Genomic DNA, 19259 nt, shown 5'->3' on the forward strand with positions numbered 1-19259 from the left:
TAATACACTTCAATGCGCTGTGTATAAAACAGTTACATTTAAAGAATTTGTTTTAAAAATTGCACTCAGCTGAGCAGTGATAATAATAATAATAAGAAGGCATACTGATGCCAAAATAATTTGTTTACCGTGAAAGATCAGAGCCAAAATAGGGTTGCAAATAATTTTATTGATGTAAAATCAACATCAATTATTTTATATCGAAATATTTACAACCCCTTTTTGTTTCTGACCTTGTACACATTGTAATAAGATAAAGAAATGGAATCCATAGTTTCTTTAGCTTTGGGTTCATTCAATAACTGAAGTTTTTCAAATCGTTTTCTATGAATTTTGGATTATACGCATTTATTAGCACATCACAATATCTTTTAGTTTTCCAATTTACACACTTGGTGTATATCAATTCGATATTGATTTGCAGGCTGTTTTGTCGTAATTCATAAAATTTCGCAGTTTCTTGCTAAAGCTACGATAAGCGGTGATTTGACAGATGCCGATATCAATTTGGAACCTTAAAATTCCATGGATTATGACATTGAAGTCGGAAAACAATATTGATCCAGTATTATAGATTATCCACTTCCAAGGAGTTTAGATTTTCTTGGGCTCTCTTCAGTTCTGTCGAAACTTTTTATATTATTATATCCATCAAATGTGTTGTGTGTAAATAAAACGCCTTCAATTGTTTTCTTGCTGTAGTATCGTAATGTATCGTACTACAGCTACTCTACGTTTCGACTCGCCCAGACCGGATATCTTCCGAATTCGGCATTCGTTTGTCGTGTTACGTATACAAAATATAAATGGCGTAATGATCGCCAAATAAAATTCGCAACTGCTTCTATGCACTCGGTTGTTCTGGTCGTTGCGAAAATTAATAATCCGTTGGTCTGCCAAAACGATTTTAGAAAAGAAAACGATTGAAAATACCGTATACATAACTACAGATAATAGCGGTAAACGTTGTGCGAAAATGTGTATGTATTAGTATAAACCAGTGACAAATTGGCGCCACATGACATGTCAAAATACTTCTTATATACAAGCCAAACTCTAATAAGAAGTATGGAGTGTTAATAAATAGGAATATATCAATGCTATAGGTAGCGTCGCGCCGCGTCGCGCGATAACGCTCAAGTACAAATCTGCCCTTATAGATATTTTGTACGTTTAAGTTTAAACCCCTAATAAGTATAAAAGAAAATCCGCTTTCAAGCGCTCAACGAATTTCATTCCAACACCAGCCCCTATTTACCATGTATTTTGTAAAATTGGATGGGCAATCTAAGGTAATTGTGGCACAAACTCAATCCCTGTAGCACCGTAAAACTGTGTTAGAAGCAAAATGCAATTTACCCCTTGCATACATCTAAAACCTCTTTACATATTTATTAAAGTTCCCGACCGAAAACACCGTTCAGGATTGCAACTAGATTTAAGAAACTTGCTTCATTTTTAAAGTTCCTTCAACCATCGGTGTTGGGAATTAATTAAAAAAAAACTTTCTAATAGAGTTAAATAGATTAGATAAAATTGTTGAAGTAATAAATGCTTCAGAAATCCTTGCAATTCATTTTTGATTTTAAGAGAGGATAAAGCACAGCAAGATTTTAATAAATCAAAATTTTACTGTATGCTGTACCACGTAGGGCACACCTATATCGAATGGCTACAAAACTATTTAGGGTTTGCAAAAATGCTCTCTTAATTGCCAAACAACTCGGATAAATCACCCAGTTGAGCACGTACTAACATTTAACGCATTTAAACAAGCTTAAAATAAGAACATGTAGCGACAAAACGGGCATATGCTAACTACTTTATGGCGTCGACATATAGACGTACGTCATGTATATGTATACGTATAAATATATTTAGAAAAAGCTTTTAATGGTGTAAAAACTGCTAACACTTGAAGAAATTATAGATAAATCATATGAATTTAGTTTCAACTGTAATTTTAAAACATTTCAGACTTACAAATGGAAAGATTTCTTCATTTCTACCCAGAGTGGGGCTTCACACAAGAGCGAGATTTTTCTTGTCTCGTTTCGGAAAAGCGAGACGTTTTGGAAAATATTATGGGCGATACCGAGAACACATACAGCGCAACCCGAGATCCTCGTTTTTGGTCTCGTTAAATTTTTTTTATGAAGTTTTTATTAGAAAAATTAAAAATATAAAATCTGGTGACCATTGTTTTGTAAATTTAAAAGAAAGCTCAATAACCAGGTATGATTTTTTTTTTCATTTTTATTTCAACTTGTTAACTCTTCTTACAGTAACGTATTTCTTATCATAAATCCTTGCAGATTTTGATATTTTAGGTTTAAATGATTTTTTTTAAAACATCAATGGGTCTCCTTTGTCTCGGTTGAGTGTAAGTGCCTATAAACCAGAGTAATAAACGTGTGTACTATCGAAAGGATTTCTTTGGCTCTAAATTTTCTATCTTACTATTAAGCGAGACGAGACCGAGACTTGAACGAGACTTAATTTTTTGGGAATTAACGAGACCTAGACGAGATTTTTAATACTCTCGTCTCGTGTGAAGCCCTAACCCAGAGTCATCCCCTAATTTGGTTGCATCGTGTATCGAATTTTGTGAAGTATAATTTTAGCTAAATTTTAAACCAACGAAAAACATACTAAAGCACTGGTAATTTTCCTGTTTCCGATAGGTACTAAACGTTTAAAATACAAATCACGATTGCCGATTTCTTGTCCCGCTTTACCGCTGAGGAAGTGACGTAGCTATTTATCTCACCTTTACTCCATAAGTATCACCACGTTCTTTAAATGTTGTGGCTGTCACGAAGAATTATTTTGTCAATACGCAATATATTTGCATTTTAATCAGGGACTTCAAAGACGTACGCGTTCCTATGTTTTACGCGTGTTTTGTTCGATTCGCGTCTAAAACACATGCTGTAAACAAAAGTTTAACGTGCGCGGATGTTTACGTTTGGCTTTTGCTTCTGGAAATTGATTTTTCAGTAATTAGATTTCCGAAAAGCCTTTTTTACGACTGTTAATTAGCAACGTGACGGTAAAAATAATTTCAGCACAATTAGCAAAGTTATTATTAGTGAACAGACACGTCTTTCACACATGTTAGGTCCGTAATTAGGCCGACGATCAAAATTTTATGGCGTACAGTCTGCCGAACATTAGAAGTTTCCGATCTGCAAGTAATCGCGCTGCTTTTATTGATGTATGGACCGTACTAAAGTGCAATGATGAACTTTTTCGATGTTTTTGAGCTTCCTACACATGTGTCTTTAATTTGATATCACTCACGAAATACTCACATGAACTAAAACACAGAATGTCGAGGCTTTTTATTTGACATATTCTTATTAGTTCTGGGTAATTTTTTGATTAAAAGAAGTTAGAAGGCAATCATAATCCTTGTTTTGTTGGGCTTTAAGTCATAATGAATTTAAAATAAAATAAAATTTCAACTAAAAACCCAATTTTTTTTCGAGCAAGAAACATGTCAGGCACCTCCACCAAATTTTTACACATTTACATTTTGTAATATTATATAATAAGTTAATTAGTTTACTTCAAAGAATTTGAGATTCTGGTAGCTTGATCTTATACAAATAGAAGCATATTTACTAATTTGGGATGACGATTGAATAAATTGTTATAACTTTAGCATATTTTGTTTTGTTTTTGCAAGGTCCAGAACGATAGTTTAAATGCGTTAGTCAAAGTCCTAATTTCTATCAATGAGTCCGGGATTTGAATGAACATTTTAACAAATTAGAATTAGAGCAACTGTCTTGCGAATGTCTCACCAGACATAAGTAGCAAAGACGGTTCCAGTAAGCAGAGTATAGGATTTCATTGGCAAATACAAAGGCATCGACGAAGCTACTTAAATATAGCACAGCTGCTAGTGCGTTAAATGTGACCTTTATTTATAAACCGTACAGACCAGACAGACAGTCTGTGGTTAAACAGCATGATGGTCTATTTGCATTCTTTGACGCCCTTTTTTCGTTTCTTATTTTACGTATACTTTAACGAGAATTGCTGTCCAACAATGATTTTGAGAAACCTTTTCCTTGTACCAAGTCAAAATGATTTTGAGAAGAATGTTTAATCACAACTAGTTTGATGGGAACAAAATTTTGTTATTAATCTAAAACTAACTGACTAACGTTTCGTTTGGCAAAATTACTACAATCTCTACAAAACTCTCATCATCCTAAGGTCGTCAGTCCTAAGACTAGTTGGACACGTACCTCCACACTTTCCTATCCTGAGCTAATCTTTGCATTTCCTTAAAACTAGAAAATTCCACATTCTTAACTATTTGCAAACAGTAATCTAATGTAGGTCTACCTCTACTCCTCTTAACTCCTGTTTCTACTTCAAATATGTCTCTGACTAGACCTTCATGCCTGAGAAGGTATCCTACCAACTTATCTCGCCTATTTCTTACTGACTTCCACAGAGTCCTCTCTTCTTCTATTCTATCTAATATCTTTAACTTCTAACCTTTTCTTTTCTGCCGCGTCCACCGTCTACGTTTCGCAGCCATACAGCGCTGTGCTCCAAACATACGCCTTTAACAATCTTTTTGGAATTTCTAAATTAATCGTTAGCGAGCATAGAAGTGACTTCTTTTTATTGAAGGCGACTCGACTCTGCGCTATCCTCAGCTTTATATCCCTACTACTCCTTCCGTCCTGATTTATCTGACTTCCTACATACCTAAAATCAGCCATTCCTTCTAATTTTTCGTCTCCTATCTTTATATTTGCTCTTTCCCTACTTTTTCTTCGCTTGCATACCAATATTGTTGTTTTACCACTGTGGTTGAAAGATGGTTAGGGAGTGAAGTTTTACCGAGCGGCATGGCCTAGAAGTCTAGACCATTGCTTAGCATTCGGGAGGACGCGGGTTCGATTCCGGGTCCGTCTGCCTTGGTCCAAGTTTTTCTGTGGTTTCCTTGGATAATCTTTCACTCTCTTCTGTCTTCATTTCGTCCGTCTCATCTTTCTCACCCGAACCATAACCCACCCATTCCCACTATTCCTGAAAGGAGGCTGAAGAGGGCCTTCCGCCCTACCTTCTGGCATAGTCCGAAGGGACTGCCCGCCCACCAGCATTACTGGCTGGTGGGAATGAAACACCCAAAAGTTTTTTTTTTTTTTGAGTGAAGTTTTTCACTGTGGTTGCATTGAGTGTCTCATCGTCAGTCAACCACAGCGAAAGACTTTGACGAAACAACGCAATTGGTATTCTCACAGAAGTAGAAACAATCCTAGACCCCAGTCCTTAAATCAGACGTATCGACCAGAACTAATTACATATATATATTCAGCTTTTCTTACTAGAACAGAACCGTCATTATTTCGTAATTGCAATTCTTGTACTGAACGTTTTTAGGAACCTTTCGAATGTTAAGTCTTCAAACACTGTGACAATTTCAAACATTCTAACGTTAGAGAAACAATTATTGCAGGATCGGAGCCTGGCATATTACCATTTATCCCACTACCGACCCGGTCGTGTATTAGAATAGTTATTTATTTTCGTATTTTATGATCGAACTTTAGCGAGAGCGAGTGAGAGAAAGATAGGGGAGTCGTGTAGAGCGTAGTCGTAAAAGCGTAGCTCGAGGAAGTGGTAATTGATATTACAAACAAGTAAGTAGCAATTTATTGTTTTTATAAAAGCTGCTGCTGCACGTGCTATAAAAGTATAAATCAGAAAACGGAAATGAATTTCTTGCACCGCTTCTTACGTCTATACACCACCATACACATGCACGTACATACATACATATCACACGCATAAATGTAACTACACGTGTGTGCAGTTTGCCTTTTATTACCATTAAATGTTCCTCCTGGTGTAGTCGAGCTTTGGCGTGGCACTGGGTATAGATAGAGTGGATTATAAAACACGTTCAGCATATGCACCCGATTGCTAACTTAACGGTTGAATAATAAACTATGATCCAGTTAAAAAGGTTCCTGTTACACATAAATGCATAAACAGAGAGGGGATCAAAACGAACGACAGCGAGGACGACTGATCGTCCTTAAATTGAAATTATTAACGAGTTTGCTACTAATTTATATTCGCTGATGGATGTAAACGAAATTCGCTGTTAACTGTTTAACGAAATCGGAAAGATACATGGAAATACTTTTTGACAATGAATGTCATTTTTAGGTCTCCCTTATACGCTGTTGAAAAGTCATCCACTATTCGCCATTGTTCCCGTAAAATTTATTCAATAGATGAATCAAAACCGACCAGGGGTTAAATGTTTTTTACCTTTATAAAATTAGTATTTATACATCTCATTGACAAAAAACTAACCCTGATAAAGTGCAACCACTTAGAGCAAAAGGTTAGCCATTGTCTTTGAAAAATAAAAAACTTATAACCTTTGGTAGGCTTTGATTAGTTTATTGAGTAATCCATTACTTTGAAAAGTATAAATGTGTTAGTATAACTGAACGTTTTATTGTGATTATTGCAAGGTACAGTGGAATTCGTTTATTATGACTCCGCCTATATTGACCACCCGCTTAATATGAAGTAATTGCAGTGTTAAGTTTGGTTTTCATATTAAATTCTCTATAGGAAAGTTTGGATATAATGACTCCGTTTAAAATGACATATCGTTTATTATGACTGATTCTCAAGAAATCATATCCGGCTATAGTGACCCAAATGATTAATAATAACATTTTCGCTCATTTTTCTGACCCTTCTTATGTATATTGATATTACAATTCATCGTTCTTTTTCTTTTTCTGTTAATAAATATATACAATTTATAGTTTTTCTCTCTATTAAACTAGATAACTAACCAAAATAGAAAGTTGTTTATTTTACTGTATAATAATTCAAGTGTATTGTGTGACCGTTTATATTCATATTTATTACAACTGCGCTTTACCTTGTGAAATCATCTACAAAAGGTTTGCGAAGGATAATTGGAATCCTAAATAAGCATGTGTATATGACACGTAGAAAGTTATGTACACAAAAGAATGCAGTTAGGTATTATCGTAAACAAGTGTATGTAAGGTAAGTATTTGTTGCAAACAGCATCTGTTGCCTATTTCAACGTTTAATATATTCACTTGCTATTTGCACAATGCGACACTCGGAAGCACAATTAAAAGAGTTTATTATAAAGCGTCCACATTCCTTGTCCTTTGTGTATACCACGTCTAGCCAGGGTTATATACATAAATCCCAACGAACGAATGCTGGGTTATTAAGTTTTAGGCATTTTCAGTAGTATGAGAGGATATAAACTTTTAATAACTAGACTATACCACAGAAACAAATATAAAAAGGTAGAAACGCAAGGTACTTTATCATGGATCTGAAGTTGAATTGACTTATATTATCACAAAAATAATTGCAAGTATGATATTGAAACTTAGTTTACAACAAATTAGCGCTTTAGCTCTCATTACTTGCGATAGATAGACCTTGTACATACATATAAGATACTGATCTGACTAAAATATTTAAATAAAGATTCCTAATGTCCTGCATGCACAGGATACTGCTTTAAATTTATAATTAGTTAAGTCATTGTTAATGCTTAAAGTGTAAGAAACAAGTACACATGTTATAATTTGGAACTTACGTAAGAGCCTACTAAAATTGATTTGATTATGCAATCAAAACAGATATCACGCTTCCAATAAAAATTTGCTCCTTCCCAATAAATTCGCCATGAAATTAAGTTTTAATTACTGTCTGTGGTATAGATGCCTGCACAAGATAAATAAATAAAGTAGTAATATCACTTACCAAAGATGCCTCAGGTCAGCTAATGGACCTGAAATAAGATAATAAAATTAATTTGGGTATCATTCAACTACAAAAATGTAGTACAAAAGTATCTTGTGCTAATCGATCGTTTGATCAATAGATTTACTCGTAAATATACATATGTATATTCTGCATTTTTATCATTTGTCTTTTTATCATTGTTTTCTTGACCATTTTATTATTATTTAATAGTGTTGTGACTAATCATCATCATAAGGTCGTCAGTTCTAAGACTGGTTGGACACGCACCTCTACTCTTTCCTATCCTGAGCTAATCTTCGCATTACCCATAACCTTAACTATTTGCGAACAGTAATCTAATCTAGATCTACCTCTACCCCTCCTAACTTCCGTTTCTGCCTCTAATATGTCTCCAACTAGACCTTCATGCCTGAGAAGGTGTCCTACTAACCTATCTCGCCTATTTTTATTGACTTCCATAGAGTCCTCTGTTCTCCTATTCCTTGTATGTCTCTTCATTTCTAACCTTCTCTATCCACTGTATCCTCATCATTCGCCTGTAACACCACATTTTGAATGCTTCTAACCTTTTCTTTTCCGCCGCGCTCACTGTCTATGTTTCGCACTCATACAGCGCCGTGCTTTAAACATACATCTTTAACAACCTTTTTCGAATTTCTAAATTAATCGTTAGCGAGCATAGAAGTGACTTCTTTTTATTGAAGGCGACTCGACCTTGCGCTATCCTCTGCTTTATATCCCTACTACTCCTTCTGTTCTGACTTATCTGACTTCCTAGATACCTAAAATCGGCCACTTCTTCTAATTTTTCGTTTCCTATCATTATATTCGCTCTTTCCCTATTTTTTCTTCCCTTGCATATCAGTATTTTTGTTTTACTTTTATTTATTTTCATACAGTACTGTTTCGTCAATACCCCTCTCGCTTGTGACTAATACGAACATGGAAATCTTTGGTATAACTGTCTGATTCATGAAAAGCTTGATTTCATTAAATACTGTCGGAATTGAATACACTTAACATAATTCAATACTTTTTTATTTAGAGATAGAAACATGCTTAACGTAATGTATTTAAAATGTCTATCTATTCACGTATCTCACATCGAAATCCAAACTTTTCATGAATGTTGAAAGCCTGCAGCATATTGATGCAGACGTGTTTGGTTTTAAGCTGAAAAAAGAGATCATTTTGTGTTATTAACCGTAAATCCTTATGAAGGCTTCTACGAATGAAATATTACATAAACCGAAAAAGTCTGCTTTATTAATTTTTTTATGAAGGTAAACATTTCTGGTTTTCCTACAGCATAATTTACAACTTTTTTTAATATCCCCCTTTGATGTATGCGTGTTGTACCTTGCGCGTACTTAACGACGCCGTTCAATTGAGTTCCGAACAAATATTGACGGTGCTCTATTTGAGGAAATTAAACGTACGCGTATTAAAAAAAGAGGTCGACGCCATTATATTTATGTTGGACCAGCGTAATTATAGCAGTACAAGTTCCTGTAGGCGGAGGATTTTACGTATCTGTAAACGAAACTGGAAGATCCCGGACTATTTACGTAGTTAGTATCAGCAATTTCTTATGCTGAAGTGTACGATGTGTTGCATACCTATTTACAAACAATTTTTTTGAATTTAATTTTTCAAACAATTTTTAACACAAAGAAAGTGATTAAACAAATTGTTCACAAAAGTGAATTTTTCGAACAGTTTCGAGCTCACAGCGACTGATAAGGGGGAAGAACTTGTTATTAATTAATCGTTTTTCTTTGCGTGAAATTTGCCTGAACATTATCCTTCTTTAAGTAAGTTAAAAAGTTGAAAATTATCGATTGGACTTCTAAGTATGAATGCGCATTTATTGGATGCATCAGCGCATATAGATTTGAATTCCTGATGTAATTGCTTCTCTGAAAATAGCTCGATTTTTGGCTTGCCCACGCAACTAATTTTAACCTTTCCGGTATAGTTTCAGTGGTTCATGAAATTAATTTAGTGATTTACATGAATCTGATACAAGCTAAATTGGCATTCGAACTCTTGAACATATGGTTAAGATAGTCGATTGCGAACGAACCTCTCTGCTAATCTACATATACACTTCAGCCAGTTGGACCAAGTGATAAATTTATTTCAAAATCAAAAAGAATCCATTAAAGTTAAAGTGGAGTACGCTAAAACAACGTTTCAACACAAATTCGTAGAAATACCGATGTACATGTTTATATATTCAATTTTCTTCTCGAATTTTATGTTGGATGCTTTAGCAACTTTAGAAATACAGTAAACCCCCGATAGAGTGAACATCGCATAACGCATAATATCATATTCACCATGCTAGGTACCGTATACCGTGAATAAACTAAGTTTTCCCTTATTAGAAACAAATTTCTATTACATTGGTCCTAACTATTAAATTAATTGGTAGGAAAGAGTGAAGGTGCGTGTCCAACCAGTCTTAGGACTAACGACCTTATAATGATGATGATATTTGGTATGAAATAGGCGAGATAGGTTGGTAGGACACATTCTCAGGCATGAAGGACTAGTCAGAGATATGTTAGATGAAGAAACAGGAGTTAAGAGAAGTAGAGGTAGAACTAGATTAGATTACTGTTCGCAAATGGTTAAGTAAGATAGGAACGAGTGGAGGTGGGTATCAAATCACTCATAGGGCTGATGACCTTATCGTGATGATATTTGGTACTTCCCCAGTCGTATTGGCTGGAGAGATGTTGTTTAGTCGTTGTTTTGTCTGTTGTTTATTTCAGTTTACTACTGCCTAGTGTCTATTTTAACACGTACCATCAAGAAAATTAAATGGTAGGACGCTCAACGTGAACAAAAAAAGGATCACTCTTATACGTTAGGTACAAGAATATGGAAATTCAAATCAAAAATGAAAATAGGTACCAAATATGTAATATGTATCCTACAATTATCTGACCGAGTCAGTTTTTGTTATGCCTGTTTTTCTCATTTCAGTTAAAGTAGTAAGCTGCTGTAGCTTGGACGTGTATCTTAAAATAAACACCTTGATCAGCTTCTATTCTTTTTATAAGCGGAACTAAGTTTTATGGTAGCAGGCTGGTTCTATTTCTTTCAAAACAGAAAATTTTATTTTACGACACTTTGAGAGCTTCGGAACATAATTAACAGCCAAGCAGTTTAAATGTCGTAAAAGCTCCTGCTGTTGTATTTTGGGATTCAGATATACTCCTGTATTCCTTATTTGGGTATTTAGTAGGTTTAGATATAATTTTAATATGTATAAACAAGCCAGTTATTATCTACTTATATCTACTTATGTGTAGGTAATTCCTTTGCTTTTATGATAGTTGTAATGTGGGTCGCCTACCTTTTCTGCACTCACCTTGTGGGCTTATATCTCGCTAAAAGTGGGCTTATTTTCTAAAAACATAAAGAAAGTCAATACTATAATTGTTAAAGTATACGTCAAAGGCCGCAGAGTCGTTACAACAATAATTTTATTCTTATTTAGAGCTTTATAATAACCACTGTGAATGCTACTTTTGTAACTGAAGAGGTTGTAGGGTTGCATAAAACTAATTTAACATTAAAAGTTAATTCTGAAACGAAATTAACTTTTTATTGTTTGTGACTGAAACGTTTACAAATCGCATCTTGTGTACGTCAATTTTAACAACGAGATTATACAGTTTTACCTCTGTAAACCGTCCGTACCATTTACAGATCATGTCAGAGAATAATAAAAAGGTGAGTTATGCGGTTTACATTGGCAAAGGTTTATTTTATTTTTCGCAGTTAATGCTTCTTTTTTACACCTTCCGAGTTAACAAATCAACTGTCGATCTCTATTGGCAGCATTGTTTCTCCTGTAATTTACAGAGAGACGCGTACCGATGCCAATAAAATTTATTTGCGAAGATTTATAGAACGAAAAAACCTTGTTGCTTTAAATAGCCCGGCCTGTACAAGGTGTTTCTTGTTTCCGACGCTGCAATAACGTTTTACTTCAACGATAAACGTGTCTTTCATCCTAGGGGGAACTAAAAGCACCTAAGGGTTTTAAACTTTTAAACTAACTCATCGACGTTTCTGACGAAATGGAACTATAAAAGTAAAACAATCTCCTGAGGTCGTTTATAGGCGAGTAAAAAATTATTTCACAGTTAATTTTTAACTGGCGCCACACCCTTTGGGGAACAGTAACATTAGATACATTTTTTGTAAGTTCACCTACTTAGTTATTGATGCAAAGCGTAGAGTAAAAGTACGGTTATTATGGTCCTACAAAAAGCGCTTTAAAAGGTGGACCGCGTTCTTCGTAAATTGGAAGCAACTGAAAATATTTCTTGTAATAGGTACGCAGTGGAATACTAAATGGTACGTGAAATAAGGTGTTGGTTCACGGTTTTAAATTTCGAAACTTTTTATTGATACGTACACGCACCGTCAGTCTGTAGTGGTCAAAGAGAGGGCCGATTTATCAACCTTGTGGAAGCCCCTGGGACCTAAGCGATCTAAATCTAACGCCATCCTCTCTTTTATAAATTATCTCTGGAATCTTTCATACCTAATGCACCACCGATCGAAATGTTAATTGATGGAATAATTATATATTATATTAAACTGTATGTCTTCTGTAACAGCTTTATCTTAAGAATTAGGATGTCTAGTTCTTTTATTATTGTGATGGAGATAGAAACTTTCGCGTCAAAAATTGTTTCGTTAAAAACTATTAAAAGGGAATTTTTTGGTTGCAGATGTTGAGGAGTTATCTATGAAATTAAGTCTGATGTCTGCTACACCGAGTGAAAAGGGCGATTCTTTGGATTCAAATTTGGGTCAAATTCACGAAGGAAATTATTTAAAAAGTCGATGTGTCTACTTGGAACAGCTTCTTAATGGTAAGAGTGAAACAAAAATGTCAGCTTGTCAAATTCTTCGACTTATTTTCAAAACACATTGTATTAGACATTAAGTAACTAAGTAAATGATCACGTGAATCCTTAAATTTTGTTTTATGTTAAGTACTGTAACAGAAACGTATCCAAGAATTTTTATGCATTAAGGAGCGCTTCCAAGAGGCAATAAAGTAACATTTCAAAGGCAAAATTATCGGTTGCACATAGGTACTACTTAGCTTTCTGACTGCAATAAATTCAATTTTGTTTTAAAATCTTCTAGATACGCCTTTGAATGCGTACGTTACTACAGTATCGTAACTTTAAAATGCCGCACGCTCTTTTGTAGGGTATTTATAAATATCATATTTTCATTTTTCGTCTCTTATTAGAATCGCTGCCAAGAAATTCTCGTGGTCAAATTTTTAAAATAAGTGCAAAGCCAAAATGTTAAACTGATATACTTCAAAAATGCGTGTAATTGTAGATATCTAATATATTTTTTGATACTACGAGGGTGGATTGATAAGTTTCCGGCCTGACCAAGAAAAACAAGGTTTTTAAAAATTTTTTTTTTTTATTTCTCAACATAATCTCCTCCAAGGCTGATACATTTCTCATAGCGGTGTTCCAGTCTATTAATGCCATCTCTATAGACTGATTCGTCAAGCTCCTCAAAATAACCATTTACAGCTTCGATTACTTCTTCATTGTCCGCAAATCTCTTACCGCCAAGCCATTTTTTGAGATTAGGGAACAGAAAATAGTCACTCGGGGCTAGGTCTGGAGAGTAAGGAGGGTGCGGCATCAATTCAAACTTTAGATCGTTGATTTTAGCCGTCGCAACGATTGACGTGTGCGCTGGTGCGTTATCGTGATGAAACAAGATTTTTTTCTTCGCCAGATGAGGTCGTTTAATTTTCACCTCGTGGCTCAAACGTTGCAATAAGTCTGCGTAGTATTGACCAGTGATAGTATTACCCTTTGCAAGGTAATCAATGTATATAATACCTCTTGCATCCCAAAAAACAGTAGCCATAACCTTGTTCGCCGAAAAAATTGTTTTTGCCTTCTTTGGAGTTGGTTCCCCTGGTCCAATCCACTGTTTAGACTGTTCTTTGGTTTCAGGAGTGTAGTGGTGGACCCACGTTTCGTCAACGGTTACGAATCGACGCAAAAATTCGCTTGGATTACGCTTATACAATGACAAATTTGCGGTAGAAATGTTTTTTCGAATCAATTTTTGGTCGACTGTTAGCAAACGCGGCACCCATCTTGCACAGAGCTTTTCCATATGCAAATGTTGGTGCAAAATATGTTGCACACGTTCATATGACATCTTACAAGTCTAGCTATTTCACGCACTTTCAATCTGCGGTCTCCCAGCACTATTTGATGAATTTTTTCGATCATATCTGGAGTTGTGACCTCAACGGGGCGTCCTGAGCGAGGCCCATCAGAGGTGCTCACACGACCCTTTTTAAACTCGGAAACCCACTGCTTAACGGTTGAATATGACGGGGAGGATGTCCCCAGTGTTGAGTCCATCTCTTTTTTAATTTCCTTCGGCGTTAACCCCTTAAAATAAAAGTATTTGATGACAGCACGATTTTCCTGCTTTTCCATTTTTACGAAAACCACAGAGGCGTCTTGTTCAGCGTGCTGTCAAACCTACACTAGCAAGGAGATCGGGCTGAAACTATAGCTACAAGCTATCCAAGGATGGTACTATAGAATGTCACCTCAAGGTAGGCCTAGTGGCGTCATCTCTTGGTTAGGCCGGAAACTTATCAATCCACCCTCGTATATGAAACACTTTGAAAGTCAACCGTGGTTAATATATTTAATGTTTACCCATTATAAATTACACAAAATTAATGAAAAAAATTGTTGCTGTTGTCATACCCTCGCCGGGAATCGAACCCTCTGCAGAGCATTGGTGCTTAAAACCAAAGATCCTAGGGTTCGTTTCCCGGCAAGGGTGTGACAACAGCGACAATTTTCCTCCTTAACTTGAGATAATTTATGCTGAATAAAAATTAAAAATGAATTTTCACATTAATATTTAATATATTTTTTGACTTTAGAGCTTTTCAATTACTGATTTGAACGATTTTTAAAACAATAAATATAATAATTGTGTAACATTTTTACAATTTTGACTCCTTTTAGAATGTTTTTCCAATGTCGTGTCGTCTAATAGAGTTTCTATTTGTATGCAAATTAATTAAACGAAAAACGTTGAGAAGTCGTAACCAAAACTATTCAACATAGACAAACAAATACATAGACAGACGTTTATACGTTGTTTTCATCTGAAAAGTAGTAAGATGCAATTTAAATCTAATGGCATGTTTTTCTCGAGTTCTTCTTGGAAATGCGTTTTAGCAAAGAAAAATCAATACCATGTTATATGTATATGTGTAATGATCCATAGTATGAATAACATTAAAATAAGCTGAAAGTAGATGCGATTTAAAAGTTCTAAAAGGCATTAAAAAATTTAATAAACGAATCACTACACCACATAGGGACTTTTCTTGAAAGGAAAACTAAACATATGTACGACTACCTCAGTAACAAAACTACTTGTACAACTAAGTTGAGACATTTGCATTCAAAATATATAAAATAGTTCCCGTTGGTGTTTCTTTGGTATGGTGTGACCTAGTGGCAGAGCTTTGTGTAAAGATTAGTTACGTGGTGGGAAAATTTCGATGTACATGTTTACATATTTAATTTTCATTTCGAATTTTATGTTGGATGCTATAGCAACTTTAGAAATACAGTAGACCCCCGATAGTGTGAACAAACTAAGCTTTCGCTTATTAGAAACAAATTTCCATTATGTTAGTCCTAATTATTAAATTACCGATATATTTGGTAAGAGATAGGCGAGGTGGGTTGGTAGGATATCTTCTCAGGCATGAAGGACTAGTCAGAGAACTATTATTTTCCTGGGGAAGTTGTTCTTGTCTCACAATTATTTTTTGTATTTAAAACTCTAAGAAGTATTTTAAGTAGGATAATACCGATGAAATTATTTGTCAACAGGTCTCTGAGGGTTGTTTTTAGGGTACGAAGCCCCTCCAATAATAACATGCTATTTTTTAGTAGAAGCTTTTGTTATCTCACAATAATGTTCTGTATCTACGCTCTAAGAGTCATGTAAAGTGGAACTATGCCTTTGAGAAAATTTGTCAGCGGGTCCAAGGGTTATTTACAGGGTGCGGAAACCCTTCGTTATTATGTTATTAAATTACTACTTTTCAGAGGAAGTTTTTCTTGCCCCACAATAATATTTTGTATTCTAACTGTACGAGTATTTTTTGTATCTAAGCTCTAAGAGTCATGTAGAGTGGAACTATGCCTTTGAGATACTTTGTCAGCGAGCCTAAGGGTTATTTACAGGGTGCGAAACCCCTTGATATTATTATAATCTTTTGTACTGTAATGTCAGCCGGTTTAAGGGTTATCTACAGGGTCCTTTCTGCTTAACCCACTAGCAGCGTTTCTTGATGGAGTTATTTTTGTTTCGCATTACAAAGAAATGGACCATTTTCGCATATGTCAGGACTTCTTTATGCCTTACTTATCGGACAGTAAATTCTAGGAAATATTAAAATAACCGCAAATAAACTCATCACCCATCTCGTTATAATCGAACCTTGACGGGAAGTTCCATAAAAAAAAAGTGAAAGACACGCACACACATGAAAACATTATACATAGGTAGTGCAATGGCGTGCATGTTTGTATATGGATGTTATTTTCGTTTGACTGATGGTAGATGTTTCCTGTTTCAGTACGGAAGGACACCAAGATCATCTCCGACAAGAAGGGAAACGTGTACATCGAGGAGGCTAATCCTGGCGGAAAGACATAAGGCGGAAGCAGCCGAGAAACAACCCTCTCAATACATGTCATTATTAAATGCAGTTTTTTACTTTGACTGTAGGATATTTATACAGGCACCTGAAGAATTATCACTTAACGGTGTTAAAAGAAATGGTTTCTGGAATCAATTTTAAATGTGAAAAATACGACGGGGGGACATTCAAGTATTGCACAATACGTTTAGTAAGAGGGGATTCAGATTTTTTCTGACAGTGGCGCATACTGATGTGGTCGAAAAGAGAAAATCTTTGTACATAGGCATAAATCAACCAACACATTTACAAGCACCTTGATATCTCAACCGCGATATACTTGAATTATAATCACCACTATAAGGTCTCAGCTCGAAGACTGATTAGACCTCACGTAATCTAGGTCTACCTCCATCCCCCTTTTACTCCTCTTCCTGCTTATAATATAACTCTAACCAACCCTTCATGCCTCAAAGTCTGTCCTATCATTATATCTCTCTTTTTACTTCTTAATTTACTTCCATACATCTCCCTATAACTTTTAACAATCTGTTTCGTTGTTATGAATATTATTTTACAAATGTTCCTTACGTAGAGGGCAAAATTGTTAAATATGTTTGCTCTAATGGGTTCACAAAAGTAACTTGTTTTTTTTATGAAAGTAAAAAAATTATAGTTACTCAGGAATGTAATTTTTGTAGTCAGTGTTCGCACACGTTTATCTCTTTTAGGAATTTTCTTTCTTATTCTTAAAAACGTCTAACGTCTAACGTATTTTTTTGCACCAAATTCATAATGTTGTTGTACCCACAACCCTAAAGGCTTTGTGTATATATATGTCTGTAAGTATAGGTAGCCAACTTTGTTGGTTTTGTAAGTATGTATGTCGGATGCTATCCGGAAGTTTTTGTATATATTTATAAATTGACACCTGGTAATATTGCAAGTACAATTACTATGTTAATATTGTTGTAATTATAAATTAAATTATTACAGCTCATCCTGTATTATTATTTACAAAATATACGATTATATCAATGTTTGGGGTGTAAGGGAGATTTAATCTACGAACTTACAGATCAAGCTCAAGAAGGTAGGTGATAATTTGAAAAGCTTTTTAAAATACAATTTGTTATAAAAGTAAGTCTGTAAGTTCACAAAGAACATGGTTTGTCAATCTGGTTTACAGGATTTTCCACTTTGTGTGTGAGAACCGAACATATTTTAGAATAAATTGGCCTAATTTGAGAATAGAAAAAAACGTGAAAGCGTCACGTAGTAAGCAGAGCGATATTTTTTACAACTTTTATGCTAGGTAGTAAATTACCTTCGCTTTTGATATATTTTGAAATGTTTAGTGAAGGTGTGTAGGTATAACAAAGAACTTTTAATAAATTGGAAATCTAGTGTAGACAACTAGTTCATAAAAATGACACATTTAAAGTCTGAAATAGCTATAAAGTAAGGTATATAAATCAGTTTCTGGTTTCTGTTAACGAAGTCTTTTACATTTGAAGTTTTAGCATACACTTCCGCAAAGAGTGGGTGTCCCGCTTACGAGCAGCCAAAAAATTAAATATTTAATTTTGAACATTTCGTAAACACGCGAGGAGTTCATTGGCACAGCGAAGAAAAATGCTAAAGCTACTGATTTAAAACGCGTTCGCAAAGTAAAAATTAAGGAAAGTAAGTAAATCATTTCAGCAGGATTAAATAACTAGATGTATGTGTGAAATTAGCTAATACTAATGCTACCAATGAAAACACTTTAGAATATGTGAGGTACCTTCATTTCATTTCAGAAATATCAAAATCCTTCACTTTTTACAAAAATTTCACTTAAAAAATAATCCTAACTTATGTAATAATGCGAATGTGAATTTGTTTTGTTTGTTTGTTTGTTTGCTACCATTTCACGTCTTAATTACTCAACTGATCATTAATAAATTTTGCACACGCATTGTCAGGGGTACCGACAATTACATAGGGTATCTTTTATCCAGAAAAACAATACTGTTCCCGAGGGACAGAAAAATTAGTTTTATGTGATAATCAATGATCTTTGATACGTATTCAGGACATGAATGCGAACGAAGCCGCTGGTAAAACCTAGTAAGTTTATAAAAGTTACATGGAAATGTCTTGGAGTGAAGTCAAGTCAACTCAAATCAAATTGTATTGAGAAATATCTTATTGTTTTGAGAAAAATTTCATTATATAGAGAAAAATATCATCATTTTGAGAAAAATCTCATTATAATGAGAAAACACGTATTGAGTAAAATCTCATTATGATGAGAAAACACATTACATTGAGAAATACTCTTATTATACTTAGAGAAATCTCATTATATCGAGAAAAATCTCATTATACCAAGAAGTTGCAGCATCCGCTCGTAAGTATTATACATAATATTGAGTCTCTTTAAAACTTTGCTTGAATTAATTCAACAATCGGAATTCGCAACTGATTTACATAATTTCTGTACATTTTTGGGTTCACATTGCTGTAAACAAATAGAAATCACACGGCAATGACAACACTCATTTATTTTTAGTTGGTGTTGTCTTTTCCTATCGTAGCCTAATTTAACCGAGTGTGACTTACCGAAGAATGCTTTTATGTGATTACTTAAGATCATACGGTTACAGTAGGAAAAGACATCACGAACGAAGTGAGG

The 19259-nt window shown here is 34.6% G+C and overlaps 1 protein-coding gene across 2 annotated transcripts in view; it reads left to right on the forward strand.

Moving 5' to 3' along the window:
- LOC108741096 (tumor necrosis factor receptor superfamily member wengen) overlaps positions 1-17579 on the forward strand; it is a 32758-nt gene extending 15179 nt beyond the window's left edge. Inside the window, exons 3-4 of one of the 2 annotated variants that reach the window (XM_018475727.1) lie at positions 12570-12713; positions 16517-17579. In XM_018475727.1, coding sequence (XP_018331229.1) covers positions 12570-12713; positions 16517-16596 — 224 coding nt within the window. In that variant the 3' untranslated portion in view covers positions 16597-17579. The remainder of the gene's footprint in view (positions 1-12569; positions 12714-16516) is intronic. The other variant, XM_018475728.1, reaches the window with a different exon arrangement.
- The last annotated feature ends 1680 nt before the right edge of the window (positions 17580-19259 follow it).

Source organism: Agrilus planipennis, unplaced genomic scaffold (genome assembly GCF_000699045.2).
Source record: "Agrilus planipennis isolate EAB-ADULT unplaced genomic scaffold, Apla_2.0 scaffold229, whole genome shotgun sequence".
NCBI lineage: Eukaryota > Metazoa > Arthropoda > Insecta > Coleoptera > Buprestidae > Agrilus > Agrilus planipennis.